We start from the raw sequence: 14,897 nt of genomic DNA on the forward strand, positions 1-14,897 counted from the left end.
CGGTCCCCATCCTGGGAGTCCGCAACGAGTCCACACTGGACAGCGAATCCTCACATACAGCCTGGAAGTGTTCACATGTCAGCGCAGCCGGGCCGAGGTGGGGTGAGAGGACAGGAACGTCACATTTGGCAGAGGATATAACAATAAACAGTTGGAGCCTCCAGGGGGTTTTGTCCTTTTTTACTGGAGAGGCCCCTGACATTAGGCAGGGTGGGAATTTCAATCCTAATTATTGGCTATGGGAGAATCTGGCATCAAATTAGTCACTTGTCTGCAGCGCCACCAAAGGTATCTAATTTAAAGGGGAAGAGAAGTTATCACTTGTCCATGGGATATGTGTAAACTAGTGATGAGTGAGCACTGAACTAACAAGTGCAATAGAAGTCAATGGGGAACACATCCCTAGGAGGGCAGTAAAATCGATGATATGGATGGAAACAGAATGGGGAAGACAGCTAGAAGCATCTCTGACTCCCAGGTCAAAAAAACGACATTCAATCCCCCTTAATTTTGATAACCAGCCAAGGTTAGGGGCTGGTATTATCAGGCTGGGAAGCACCAAGGTGATTGGGCCCTCCCAAGCCTAAAATAGCAGCCCGCAGTCACTGCAAAATTGGCGCATCATGTTAGATACACCAATTCTGGCACTGTGCCTGACTCTTCCTGATTGCCCTGATGCAGTGGCAATAGGGGGTAATATTTTTTGGGGTTGATGTCAGCTGTGAATTGACAGCTAGCGTCAAACCCATGGGTTAGTAATGGAGAAGCATCTATCAGACACCCCCATTACTAACCCAGTAAGTGTAGACTTAAAAACACACAATGGAAAAAAAAAGTTTGAGTAAAGTCCCCCAAACTAATGATTTATATATTTTACTCACTTATATGGCGCCATTAATTTCTCAGTGCTTTACAGATGTCATCACACTGTCTCCATTGGGGGCTCACAAGTTAAATTCCCTATACCTGTGCCTATGGAGCTTGGAAAGAAAACTGAGAACCAAGAGGAAACCCGCGGAACCACAGGGGGAACATACAAACTCCTTACAGATGTCGTCCTTGGGGAGATTCGAACCCAGGACCCCAGTGCTGCAAGACTGCAGTGGTAACCACTGAGCCACCACAAGACTGCAGTGCTAACCACTGAGCTACCACAAGTCTGCAGTGCTAACCACTAAGCCACCACAAGACTGCTGTGCTAACCATTGAGCAACCACAAGACTGCAGTGCTAACCACTTAGCCACCACAAGTCTGAAGTGCTAACCACTGAGCCACCACAAGACTGTAGTGCTAACCACTGAGCCACCATAAGACTGCAGTGCTAATGAAGGAGCCACCACAAGACTGCAGTACTAACCACTAAGCCACTACAATACAGCAGTGCTAGCCACTGAGCCACCACCTGTCTGCAGTGCTAACCACTGAGCCACAACAAGAGTACATTATTAACCACTGAGCCACCACAAGTCTCCAGTGCTAGCCACTGAGCCACTACAAGGCTGAAGTGCTAACCACTGAGCCACCACAAGACTAAAGTGCTAATCAATGAGCCACCACAAGACTGCAGTACTAACCACTGAGCCACTACAATACAGCAGTGCGGACCACTGAGCCACAAGACTGCAGTGCTAACCACTGAGCCACCACCTGTCTGCAGTGCTAACCACTGAGCCACAACAAGAGTACATTATTAACCACTGAGCCACCACAAGTCTCCAGTGCTAACCACTGAGTCACCACAAGACTACAGTGGTAACCACTGAGTCACCACAAGACTGCAGTGCTAACCACTGAGCCACCACAAGACTGCAGTGCTAACCACTGAGCCACCACAAGTCTGTAGTGCTAACCACTGAGCCACCACGAGTCTGTAGTGCTAACCACTGAGCCACCACAAGTCTGTAGTGCTAACCACTGAGCCACCACGAGTCTGCAGTGCTAACCACTGATCCACCATAAGACTGCAGTACTAACCACTGAGCCTCTGTGCTGCCCACAATCTCCTGCATTAGTACCCCAACCTTTAGAGCCTTGTTCAGAGATCAAGGCTCCATAGGTTACTCCAGACCCAGAACTTCTCATACCTGGTGACAATACTTTTCGCAGCTGAGGGTTTGTTATGCAGCTCTGTGAGCTCAATGCTTCAGCTGCACAATTATTCTCTGTGCTGATAGTTTGTTACTGTCAGTGCAGGTAAAAGAAATCTCTATGGATACATCAGGTCAAGTCAAGGGGGGATTTCTAGACTGGAAACTATTGTATCAAACACTCAGCTCTACAAGCTTTCAGTAATAATAATGTTTCTATACACTGAGAGCAGCAGAGATTTTGAAAATGGTGACATATTTTTTTAAAAATAAAGTGGTTCAAAAAGTTGTAGAACTTTTTATAACAAAAGAAGCTTAATTTACATAAAACTGGAGCATCCCTTTAAATTCCCATCAGAGAGGATTACTGCACCCCAGTAAAATGTCCGTCAGTCGCCTACAGTCCACTCATCTAGATTGCGTCTGATTTTAGGAAGTTCTATAATAAAGCAGAATACAGGGAGTTTTGGTCACTTTTTTGTTGCATTTCCTTATTTGCTCCATCGATGTGACGTCCTGCGTCACCGTATAAGGATCCGTCTCAGAAAATCCCTTTCAAGGATGAAGAATGAAAATGAGAAAACAACAAGGAGAAAATAGTGAAGGGAGGAGGAGGGTGACGTCATTGCTGGCATCTCAACGAAGCAAAGATCTCAAAATCTGCAGAAAGAGGAGAAAGTGCAGCTGCAAAGGCTCCTGTGCCCGAAGGTGAAGGTCATGGGTTAATGGCTGAGGATACCACAAGGGTACTAAGTAGAGATCAGGACTCAGCCGAGTATCACGGATGCTCGAATGCAATGCTTGAGTCTCTGTCCCACATATCTTGCGGCTGTTAGACAGTCAATCAAGGAGTTGATCTAGGAGGGAGTGCTTAGATTACAGCAGGGTTTGGACATTTACACAATTTACTGACTTTCACATGGCGCTAAAGGGTTTTTAGCTGTGTTTAACCTAATAAATCAATAAAAAAATTAAAAAAAACATTGTTTTTGATAACGAGCACAGGTAAAGCAGACAGCTGGAGGCTGGCATTATCAGGCTGGGGAGGTCCATGGCTATTGGACCCTCCCAGCCTAAAAATTGCAGCACGCAGCTGCCTCAATATTGATGCATCCATTAGTAACAATACCTCTAGTCAGCATCGCTGGATAAGCTAGCAGCTCTGATTAGAGTTATCGGACTGTCAATAGCTGTACATTACTACTATTCAGTTTCCAGAGCTGTATTCATGGTTTGTGGATTATGACAAAGCTTTGTGGGAACATTTTTGATAATAAATTGGTGAATGAGAGGAGTCTTCATTCAAATAAACTATTTTTTCCTGTGTATGTTTTTTTTTTATTACTGGGTTAGTAATGGGGGTGTCTGATAAACGCCTCTTCATTACAAACGCCTGAACTTGATGCCATCTGCCATTACACAGCTGACATTAACCCCCCAAAATATCATCCTCCACACCAAGGCAATCAGGAAGAGCCGGGCAAAGCACCAGAATTGGAGCATCTAATGCATGCGCCACTTCTGGGGCAGCTGCAGACTGCTATGTTTAGGCTAGGAAGGGACCAAATAACCATGGGCCTCCCCAGTCTGATAATACCAGCCCTCAGCTGCCTGCTTAATCTGTGCTTGTTATCAAAACTATGCAAGACCCCATGTCATATTTTTTAACTATTACTTATTTAGGTCCCAGAAACATCTTCCCTATGCTGCTCTCATTCCATGTTAGGGATGTTTCTATCCATTTCAGTGATTCCTCTGCCTCCCCCCAGCCCTTCTGTTAGGGTCTTCTGGAAAATTGCTCGAGTTTCCCCTTGACTTCCATTATACTCAGTACTAGAGTTGAGCCCGCTCGAGCGCCCGACCTGCTAGATTCGAATACCGAGCACTAAAACATTTCAGTGCTCGCTCATCACTAGTACTTGATGTATGGAATGGGCTCAGAAGCTGCGCCTGCTCCACACATGGCCGTGTTCACACACAGTTTTTGAGTCATTTAAACAAACCACTTGTTTTTACATAGTTTTGACCTTTTTTAACTCTAAAATATGAACATATACAACTTTGGTATCGCCTACTCGTACTGACTTGGGGAATCATGATGCTGGGTCATTTTTATTGCACAATGAACATCTTAAAGGGAATCAATAAGAAGATGTTTGTCTCCATAGTACCGCCATCACAGTAGAGTACCTGTAATGATGATTACTAGCATTCCTTAATATTAAAGTCTGCATCATGGTTGGCTCATGATCCACTGGCAAATTCTTAGGCTGATGAGCTCCAACGTGGAAGGCCATGGCTCTCCGGCTTCTCTCCCGGTTCTGGCCTCCAACTAGTGATCGACAGGTGACTCTACTCTGTGACCTGCTCCCCCAGGCGACATCTTGTGCAAGTGTGGCGCTGTAATTTCTGGGGGTGGCACCCTGATGATATTGTGTGAGCCGGTCTATCCAACTGCCCATGCGATAGTAAAGGGAGTGATGGTGCTTGTTCAAGATCTCCGGCAGGAGAACAGGTCAAAGAAATGAACAGCTCACAAAGGCGCCATCATTCCTTACATTCCAAAAGCCAAGATGGTGCTTCAAAGTATAAAATGAATGTAAAACACGAAACATAAGCAAAGAAACATTTTGCATACAATGATCAAGACATTGATAAGAGAGTCAATAAGATCAATCCAATGAAGGTCTGTAAGAAGGAATCCCGGTGACGACCACCACCTCCTCCGGTGCAAGAAATGTGAACCTCGACGCTTATGCCGTCAGTGTTGACCGATTGGTTACCGATATTACATATGGTGGGGGTGGCACAACCACGAAGGATGGAGTCTTGTGACAAAGCTCCTGTTAAAGACAAGAATTGTCAAGAGTAAGTCAACAGAAGGCAACTATTGATGAGACGTCGTCGAGATACCAATGAATCCCTAGATATCTACCTTTTGGGATTTCAACTTTTCGGTAAGAAGACAAGTTTGTGGCATTCGTCAGTACCAAGGCTTCTGACTTCAATTCAAAGTTTTAAGGGTTAATTCTATGATACAGCATTTACACAAACTTTGCTGACTGTCATGGCGGCATTGGGAGCTGTTCAGAGAGCAAAATCTGACACTCCGCCCGATGGTTTCTCTGGTGTCTGGGATCTACAAAGGCAGACTGAGGCATCAACCTTCTGTATGCTGACTTATAGGCAGACTTGTAAGAGTACATCATTGCTGCTCTGCTTGGTCCTTTGGTCACATGTTGTGGGGAGGCCTATCACATCTGTTCTCCTCCTATGTATGCTGGTGGAATCCTTCCACCTATGCCAGCTATAGTTTATTCTATGTTAGTCTGTGAGGTATGGTGTCCCAAACTTACTGGTGAAAGTTGTGCTCGTTGCTTTGTGTGGTTGTGGAGTTTAGCCCTGTTGTTTTGTAGCTTCCTTCCTGCTCTTGCTTTTCCTCCTGAACTTATTATTGTCTTAACCTTTGTGTGTGCATGCTGAGTGACAGAGTTTTGGTTTCCATTTGTCTGTCTTTATCCGTGGGTTTCATCACACTCCTGTCCAATCCCTCCCTAGAGGGAGAGGGAATCAGATCAGGACTGGTCAGTACAGGGCCAGGAAGGAGACTCAGACCTCTCCACCATCAGGCGTATCCCTGAGATTAGTTTGAGAGAACACTTAGGAGTCCCAGTTCCTCGCTATCCCATAGTCAACTTTTAAAAAACTTTTGACATGTTACAACCACAAGTCTAAACTTTTGAGCAGTGTGTGTCTGGGTTCTGCTTTGTTTCAGAGATCGGTGGAGGTCTCAGGACCCAGGATCTCAACCAATCATTATTACATGTCAAAAGTTCTAATAAGGCCAGTTACCCCCTTCATATGGTGGGAGCCCTATTATGGCAGTGCTCCCCCTACAGTTTATTGAAGTCATTGGTTTCTATAGTCATACCTGACATTTTTGAATGTTGCACAATGCACCTCGTCTCTTCCCCAGTGCACTCCATGGTCGTCCCAGTGTCACACCAGTCCACGTCATTACCAGTACAGGATGGACAAGTCAACCCGTTCGGTTTAGTGTTGTCTGGAGAAACTGCAATGGAGAATGGAATCTGGATGTTGACCAATGAAATCAAAATTCTTTACATTGTATCAATTTTGTGCCCCCCCCCCCAACTGTCACTACCATCTTCACATTCTGCAGTGATTTGGGGTTCACCCTTGTGAATATGGTTAGAATTGCATATTCCAGCCATTACTGGTGGTACTGGTGTCCTGGTACTCACTACTGGTGGTACTGGTGTCCTGGTACTCACATACTGGTGCTACTGGTATCCTGGTACTCACTGGTGGTATTGGTATCCTGGTACTCACATACTGGTGGTACTGGTGTCCTGGTACTCACATACTGGTGCTACTGGTGTCCTGGTACTCACATACTGGTGGTACTGGTGTCCTGGTACTCACATACTGGTGCTACTGGTGTCCTGGTACTCACATACTGGTGCTACTGGTGTCCTGGTACTCACTGGTGGTACTGGTATCCTGGTACTCACATACTGGTGGTACTGGTGTCCTGCTAGTCACTACTAGTGGTACTGTTGTCCTGCTACTCACTACTGGTGGTACTGGTGTCCTGGTACACACATACTGGCGGTACTGGTGTCCTGGTACTCACATACTGGTGCTACTGGTGTCCTGGTACTCACATACTGGTGCTACTGGTATCCTGGTACTCACTGGTGGTACTGGTATCCTGGTACTCACATACTGGTGGTACTGGTGTCCTGGTACTCACATACTGGTGCTACTGGTGTCCTGGTACTCACATACTGGTGGTACTGGTGTCCTGCTACTCACATACTGGTGGTACTGGTGTCCTGCTACACACTACTGGTGGTACTGGTGTCCTGCTACTCACTACTGGTGGTACTGGTGTCCTGCTAATCACATACTGGTGGTACTGGTGTCCTGCTACTCACATACTGGTGGTACTGGTGTCCTGCTAATCACATACTGGTGGTACTGGTGTCCTGGTACTCACTACTGGTGGTACTGGTGTCCTGCTACTCACTACTGGTGGTACTGGTGTCTTGGTACTCACATACTGGTGGTACTTGTGTCCTGCTACTCACTACTGGTGGTACTGGTGTCCTGCTACTCACATACTGGCGGTACTGGTGTCCTGGTACTCATATACTGGTGGTACTGGTGTCCTGCTAATCACATACTGGTGGTACTGGTGTCCTGGTACTCACTACTGGTGGTACTTGTGTCCTGCTACTCACTACTGGTGGTAATTGTGTCCTGCTACTCACTACTGGTGGTAATTGTGTCCTGCTACACACTACTGGTGGTACTGGTGTCCTGGTACTCATATACTGGTGGTACTGGTGTCCTGGTACTCACATACTGGTGGTACTGGTGTCCTGGTACTCACATACTGTTGGTACTGGTGTCCTGGTACTCACATACTGTTGGTACTGGTGTCCTGGTACTCACATACTGTTGGTACTGGTGTCCTGGTACTCACATACTGTTGGTACTGGTGTCCTGGTACTCACTGGTGGTACTGGTATCCTGGTACTCACATACTGGTGGGGACGGCGTGCAGTTATCGGTGTAACAGCATGAGAAGCCCTTCTTTGACTGACTGGTGAGAGTGCTGAAGCTTCCGGGACCCTGACACTGGTCCTCAGGGACACACGACCGACCAAAGAATTCATTTTTGTTTATTCCATCTACGATGGCAGTAAAAAAGTTTGGTATCTCCATCATCATCACAAGTGGAACATCTACATATACATGAAACCCAATACCACTAATGATAGCCACTAGATGGGGGTAACTACAGTAGGCGCAGGGGTTGTTATCACATGTGGGACCTGAAGACTAAGGAGCCCAACACTTCACATACTACCACTATTACTACAGTATTCCTACTAGTTCCACTGCTATTAATACTCAGTGGTGTATCTAGTGTTCGATGGGCCCTGGAGTAAAATTTGGACCTGAGCGCCCCCCCCCCCCCCCCCTTATGATCAGATGTATGTATATGTATGTATACATTTAGCATTCAAAATCATATAAAGACATATGAGTTGCCCTCCCCCCATTATGTAGCAATGTCCCCCACCCTGTTCTAATGTCCCCCATCCTGGGCTCCTTCCTTGTAAATATGTCCCTCATCCTGATATATATGCACCTATCCTGGCATATATGTCCCTTATCTTAGTATATATGTTCCCCATTCCAGCCCACATCTTGATGTATATATAACCACAGCCTGGTAAAAGAGTCCCCATCCTGGTATATATGTCAGCATCCTGGTATATATGCCCCCATCCTTTGCCCCTCCTGGTATCTACTGTCCCCCCTTTCTGGTATCTACTGTCCCCCTCTTGGAATATACTGTCCTCCTTCTGGGGCCTTCCTGGTGCATACTGTTTCCTTGCTGGGCCCCTCCTGGTATATATTGTCCACTCCTGGTATATACTGCTCCATTCCTAGTATCTACTGTCCCCCTCCTGGTATATATCTCCCCATCCTGGGCCCCTCCTAGTATATACTGTGCTCCTCCTGGGGCCCTCCTGGTGTATGCTGTCCCCTAGCTGGGCCCCTCCTGGTATATACTGTCCACTCCTTATATATACTGTCACATTCCTGGTATCTACTGTCCCCTTCCTGGTATATATGTCCCCATCCTCGGCCCCTTCTGGTATATACTGTCCCCCTCCTGGTATATATTGTCTCCCTCCTAGGGCCCTCCTAGTGCATACTATCCCCTTTTTGGGCCCCACCTTGTATATACTATCCACTCCTGGTATATACTGTCCCATTCCTGGTATCTACTGTCCCCGTCCTGGTACATATGTCCCCATCCTGGTAAATATGTCTCTGTTGTGTCTAATGCAAGAAACGACAATATTGTACTCACTGTCACTGGCTCCCATGTCACGCAGCATCCTCCTGTGTAGCCAGCGCACAGTGGCCAACAGCTATCATCGGTGTCGGTGCTATTACAATGCATGACGTCTTTGTCATACGCCACCCTCAGTCACTGGGACACAGATGAAAGCTTCCAGCTTCTGTTTGGCCGGCAGTGTGTATCGTAGTACAGGGACCCAATGGGTCTCTGCACCAAAATGCATTTCAGCTGGATGTGCAGTCTCAGACACACATCCAGCTGAAGAAGGGGCTGGGGCAGGCGGGTCCCCATTATCCCCGGTTCTGCAACCACGATCGTTCCGCCCCTGCTAATACTAGTACAGTATCAATACAATGACTATATTATCACTACAGTCTTGTGGTGACTAAGTGGTTGGCTCGTGCCTCACCGTTACTTACAATGCCTTGCAAAAGTATTCAGCCCCCTTGAATTTTTCAACCTTTCCCCACATTTCAGGCTTCAAACATAAAGATACAAATGTTATTGTTCTGGTGAAGAATCAACAACAAGTGGACACAATTGTGAAGTTGAACGATATTTATTGCTTATTTTAAACTTTTATAAAAAATAATAAACTGAAAATTGGTGCGTGCAATATTATTCATCCCCTGTAAGTTAATCCTTTGTAGCGCCCCCTTTTGCTGCGATTACAGCTGCAGTCTCTTGGGGTATGTGTCTATCAGTTTTGCACATGGAGAGGCTGAAATTCTCGCCCATTCTTCCTTTGTAAACAGCTGGAGCGAAGTGAGGTTGGATGGAGGCGTTTGTGAACAGCAGTTTTCAGCTCTTTCCACAGATTCTCGATTGGGTTCAGGTCTGGACTGTGACTTGGCCATTCTAACACCTGGATACGGTTATTTGTGAACCATTCCATTGTAGATTTTGCTTTATGTTTGGGATCATTGTCTTGTTGGAAGACAAATCTCTGTCCCAGTCTCAGGTCTTTTGCAGACTCCAACAGTTTTCTTCAAGAATGGTCCTGTATTTGGCTCCATCCATTTTCCCATCAATTTTAACCATCTTCCCTGTTCCTGCTGAAGAAAAGCAGGCCCAAACCATAAGGCTGCCACCACCATGTTTGACAGTGGGGATGGTGTGTTGAGGGTGATGAGCTGTGTTGATTTTACGCCAAACATATCATTTGGCATTGTGCCCGAATAGTTTGATTTTGGTTTCATCTGAGCAGAGCACCCTCTTCCACATGTTTGGTGTCTCCAGGTGGCTTGTGCAAACTTTAAACAACACTTTGTATGGATATCTTTGAGAAATGGCTTTCTTCTTGCCACTCTTCCATAAAGGCCAGATTTGTGCAGTGTATGACTGATTGTTCTCCTATGGACAGACTCTCCCACCTCAGCTGTAGATCTCTGCAGTTCATCCAGAGTGATCATGGGCCTCTTGGCTGCATCTCTGATCAGTCTTCTCCTTGTGTGAGATGACAGTTTGGATGGACGGCCGGGTCTTGGTAGATTTGCAGGGGTATGATGCTCCTTCCATTTCGATATGATCGCTTGCACAGTGATTTTTGGGATGTTTAAAGTTTTGGAAATCTTTTTGTAACCAAATCCAGCTTTAAACTTCTCCACAACAGTATCACGGACCTGCCTGTTGTGTTCCTTGGTCTTCATGATGCTCTCTGCGCTTTACACAGAACCCTGAGACTATCACAGAGCAGGGGCATTATACGGAGACTTGATTACACACAGGGGATTATATTTATCATCATCAGTCATTTAGGACAACATCGGATCATTCAGAGATCCTCAATCAACTTCTGGAGTGAGTTTGCTGCACTGAAAGTAAAGGGGATGAATAATATTGCACGCTCCAATATTCAGTTTATTATTTTTTACAAAAGTTTAACATAAGCAATAAATATCGTTCACCTTCACAATTGTGTCACTTGTTGATTCTTCAACATAAAATTTAATTTTTTTTGTCTTTATGTTTGAAGCCTGAAATGTGGGAAAAGGTTGAAAAATTCAAGGGGGCCGAATACTTTTGCAAGGCACTGTATATTTCTGGTGACTTCTGCTGACACAACTTGTGGTAGGAGGAAGACTGCTGTTATAAATACTCCTCCAATCATACTCCTGCCTCTTGTGTTTTGCTGGAGACATTTCTCCCTCCCATAAGTCGTTGACCTGCGAACCACGAACCTTCCATATTTATTGTGTGAGTGGAGGCGCACACCCTCCCGGCAGGACAGGTGACGTTATTTCCAATGCAGAATGTCGCACCCTGGACAATGCACACGGTGCACGAGAGCGAAGAACCTGAGCAAGAAAAAACATCATGACAATTTCAATGTACTTTGTACTTCTCTTTTTAAAGGGTCTTCAGCATAAACTTCCATGACATTTGTCACATGGAGGTTTTTAAAAATATCGCCATCTGCCATGGCGGCGTCGGGTTGTGTTCAGACTTCCGATTCTGACACTTCATCTGAAAACTTCTCTGATGTCTGTCATCGGCGCAGGGTGACTCGGGTGTCAACCAGCAGATTGGTAATTCATAGGCAGGCTAACAAAAAGTTAATCTCTGCTAGTCTTCTTGTTAGTCTCCTTTGATCACATGTTGTGGGGAAGCCAATCACATCTGCTTCCAACCTATATATGCTTGCTTTGTCCTTCATTTTAGGCCAGCTATCAACTATCTAAGCTAGTCTTCTGGTGAGGTGAGACTAACTGGTGGTTGTAGCACTTGGTGCTGTGTGTGGTTGTGGAGTTAACCCTTGTTGTCTTTTTGTTGCTATCTTCCTGTTCTTGCTTTTCTCCAGAGTCTCTCATTGTTTCTTCCTGTGTGTTTGCAGTGTGTAAGAGTTTTGTTTTTTTTGTCTGTGTTTATCTGTTTCTATCTCACTACTTTCACTCCAGGAACCTTTTATATTTACTGTGTGAGTGGGGGCAGACACACTCCCAGAAGGACAGGTGATGTTATTTCCAGTGCAGAATATCACGCCCTGGACGATGCACATGGTGCACGAGAGTGATGAACCTGACCAAGAATCTGCTCTTGTGTCTATGTGCGGTTGTGGAGTTAACCGTTGTTGTCTTTTTGTTGCAACCTTCCTGCTCTTGATTTTCTTTTGAGTCTCTCATTGTTTTATCCTGTGTGTTTGCAGTGTCTCAGAGTTTTGGTTTTCCCCTGTCTACATTTTTCTGTTTTTCCATCTCAATCCTGCCCCTTCTTGTTGCTGTGAGTGATTGTGGAGTCAACATTTGTTGTCTTTTTGTTGCTACCTTCCTGCTCTTGCTTTTCTCCTGAGTCTCTCATTGTTTCTTCTTGTGTGTTTGCAGTGCGTCGGAGTTTTGGTTTTCTGTTTCTTTTTCAGTGTTTAACTATGTTTATATCTCACTCCTGTCACTCCACAAACTTCTATATTTACTGTGTGAGTGGAGGCACACACCCTCCCTGAAGGACAGGTGATATTACTTACAGTGTAGAATGTCGTGCCCTGGACGATGCACTAGAGCGAAGAACCTGAGCAAGAACTTGCTCTTGTTTCTATTGTGGCTGTGGAGTTAATTGTTGTCTTTTTATTGCTACCTTCCTGCTCTTTCTTTTCTCCTGAGTTTCTCATTGTTGGTTCTTGTGTGTTTCCAGTGTATCAGAGTTTTGGATTTCCCCTGTCTATATTTATTTGTATTTCCACCTTCCTCTTGCCCCTTCTTTCCCTGGACACATGACACATGACTCAATATCTCCACCATTAGGGTAACCCTGAGGTTACGGATAGCCTAGGGACCCTTAGTGTGAGAAACAGCATAGTCCTTCGCTTTTCTACAGTCACAGCATGACACATTTCATTGAAATCTTCATTCAACATTTCCATTTCTCTACTAAAACATTGTATACAAACACACTATTATTCTTTTTATAATGCACCTGTCATTTTATGTTACCATTTAGATTAAGCTGTCCTATGTGTATATAAGGAATAACACTATTTTCAGCCCTTAACATGACTTGCATGCTGCACTTCTCCCCATTTTTCTCCTCCGCAGACTTTATCTCTAATTTTCAGTTATCTTGGAGCTCCTGGGTGGAGACAAGCTGCCGTGATGTCTCCCATACGCAGCACACACAGACATGGGGGATTCCTGCTCTCCAGTCTCTATATACAGCAGTACTGAGCTGTGTAGCTGTGAATCCCCTCTGCAGACTTTATCTCTAATTTTCAGTTGTCTCCGAGCTCCTGGGTGGAGACAAGCTGCTGTGATGTCTCTTATACACAGAACACACAGACATGAGGGATTCCTGCTCTCCAGTCTCTATATACAGCAGTACTGAGCTGTGTAGCTGTGAATCCCCTCTGCAGACTTTATCTCTAATTTTCAGTTGTCTCCGAGCTCCTGGGTGAAGACAAGCTGCTGTGATGTCTCTTATACACAGAACACACAGACATGAGGGATTCCTGCTCTCCAGTCTCTATATACAGCAGTACTGAGCTGTGCAGCTGTGAATCCCCTCCGCAGACATTATCTCTAATTTTCAGTTGTCTCTGAGCTCCTGGGTGGAGACAAGCTGCCCTGATGTCTCCCATACGCAGCACAGACATGAGGGATTCCTGCTCTGCAGTCTCTTATACAGTAGCACTGAGCTGTGTAGCTGTGAATCCAACACTGGGCTAGAATGCAAGACACTATCGAACTGACCTATGCACCTTTAGGCACAACTGTTACCTCTGCACCCCCTATAACAACACCCAATGCACAGTCTGGAATAAACAGTTTATCAATTCCTTGGTGGGCTAAGGCAATGAAAAGGTTAATTTGTATCATCTCTGCCAGTCTTGGGCATTAAAAGGGTAAATGATTAATATGGAATTGCTCGGGGCATTTTTCCCTGACTTCTCCTTCGCACCCACCTTGTCCCCAAAAAAGGGAGAAAGCCCAAAGGACCCCGATCGTCTTCATGGCGTCCGCTCCTCCGTCAGCCTCAGTCTCCTGTATCAATCACAGTCTTATAGTTCCCCTCGGTAAACATTAGCCAGACTGGTTACCAGTTACATATTCCTCTGCACTGGGGACGGGACGATGGGAGGGTAATGTATGTACTTTGGGGAATTTAGTCCTGCGGATCCTGGTTAACCTGTTACCAATGTAGCAAAACCGCGCTAATGGGGAATCATTACTTCGAAGGGAGTGAAAGGAAAATCACCAAGCACAATGCCGAGCCGTACATCACCAAGCACAATGCTGAGCCGTACATCACCAAGCACAATGCCGAGCCGTACATCACCAAGCACAATGCTGAGCCGTACATCACCAAGCACAATGCCGAGCCATACATCACCAAGCACAATGCCGAGCCGTACATCACCAAGCACAATGCCGAGCCGTACATCACCAAGCACAATGCCGAGCCGTACATCACCAAGCACAATGCCGAGCCGTACATCACCAAGCACAATGCTGAGCCGTACATCACCAAGCACAATGCTGAGCCGTACATCACCAAGCACAATGCCGAGCCGTACATCACCAAGCACAATGCTGAGCCGTACATCACCAAGCACAATGCTGAGCCGTACATCACCAAGCACAATGCCGAGCCATACATCACCAAGCACAATGCCGAGCCGTACATCACCAAGCACAATGCCGAGCCATACATCACCAAGCACAATGCTGAGCCATACATCACCAAGCACAATGCCGAGCCGTACATCACCAAGCACAATGCTGAGCCATACATCACCAAGCACAATGCTGAGCCGTACATCACCAAGCACAATGCTGAGCCGTACATCACCAAGCACAATGCCGAGCCGTACATCACCAAGCACAATGCCGAGTCGTACATCACCAAGCACAATGCTGAGCCATACTTCACCAAGCACAATGCTGAGCCATACTTCACCAAGCACAATGCTGAG

The 14,897-nt window shown here is 45.9% G+C and overlaps 2 protein-coding genes across 2 annotated transcripts in view; both read right to left on the reverse strand.

Annotated features, from left to right (window-relative positions):
- Window positions 1–116, reverse strand: part of LOC142256400 (phospholipase A2 inhibitor and Ly6/PLAUR domain-containing protein-like) — a 25,111-nt gene extending 24,995 nt beyond the window's left edge. The window contains exon 1 of the mRNA XM_075328066.1: window positions 1–116. This exon is cut by the window's left edge and continues 48 nt beyond it. Within this exon, the coding sequence (XP_075184181.1) occupies window positions 1–10 (10 nt within the window). The 5' untranslated portion in view covers window positions 11–116.
- Window positions 117–4,181: 4,065 nt separating this feature from the next.
- LOC142256464 (phospholipase A2 inhibitor gamma subunit B-like) lies at window positions 4,182–13,946 on the reverse strand. The gene is made up of 5 exons (XM_075328158.1): window positions 13,887–13,946; window positions 11,176–11,292; window positions 7,659–7,808; window positions 6,020–6,160; window positions 4,182–4,931 (listed from the first exon to the last, which is right to left on the reverse strand). The coding sequence occupies exons 1-5, from the start codon at window positions 13,933–13,935 to the stop codon at window positions 4,732–4,734; spliced, it is 657 nt and encodes a 218-aa protein (XP_075184273.1). The 5' UTR covers window positions 13,936–13,946; the 3' UTR covers window positions 4,182–4,731.
- Between the last annotated feature and the right edge of the window lie 951 nt (window positions 13,947–14,897).

Source organism: Anomaloglossus baeobatrachus, chromosome 11 (assembly GCF_048569485.1).
Source record: "Anomaloglossus baeobatrachus isolate aAnoBae1 chromosome 11, aAnoBae1.hap1, whole genome shotgun sequence".
Taxonomy (NCBI): domain Eukaryota; kingdom Metazoa; phylum Chordata; class Amphibia; order Anura; family Aromobatidae; genus Anomaloglossus; species Anomaloglossus baeobatrachus.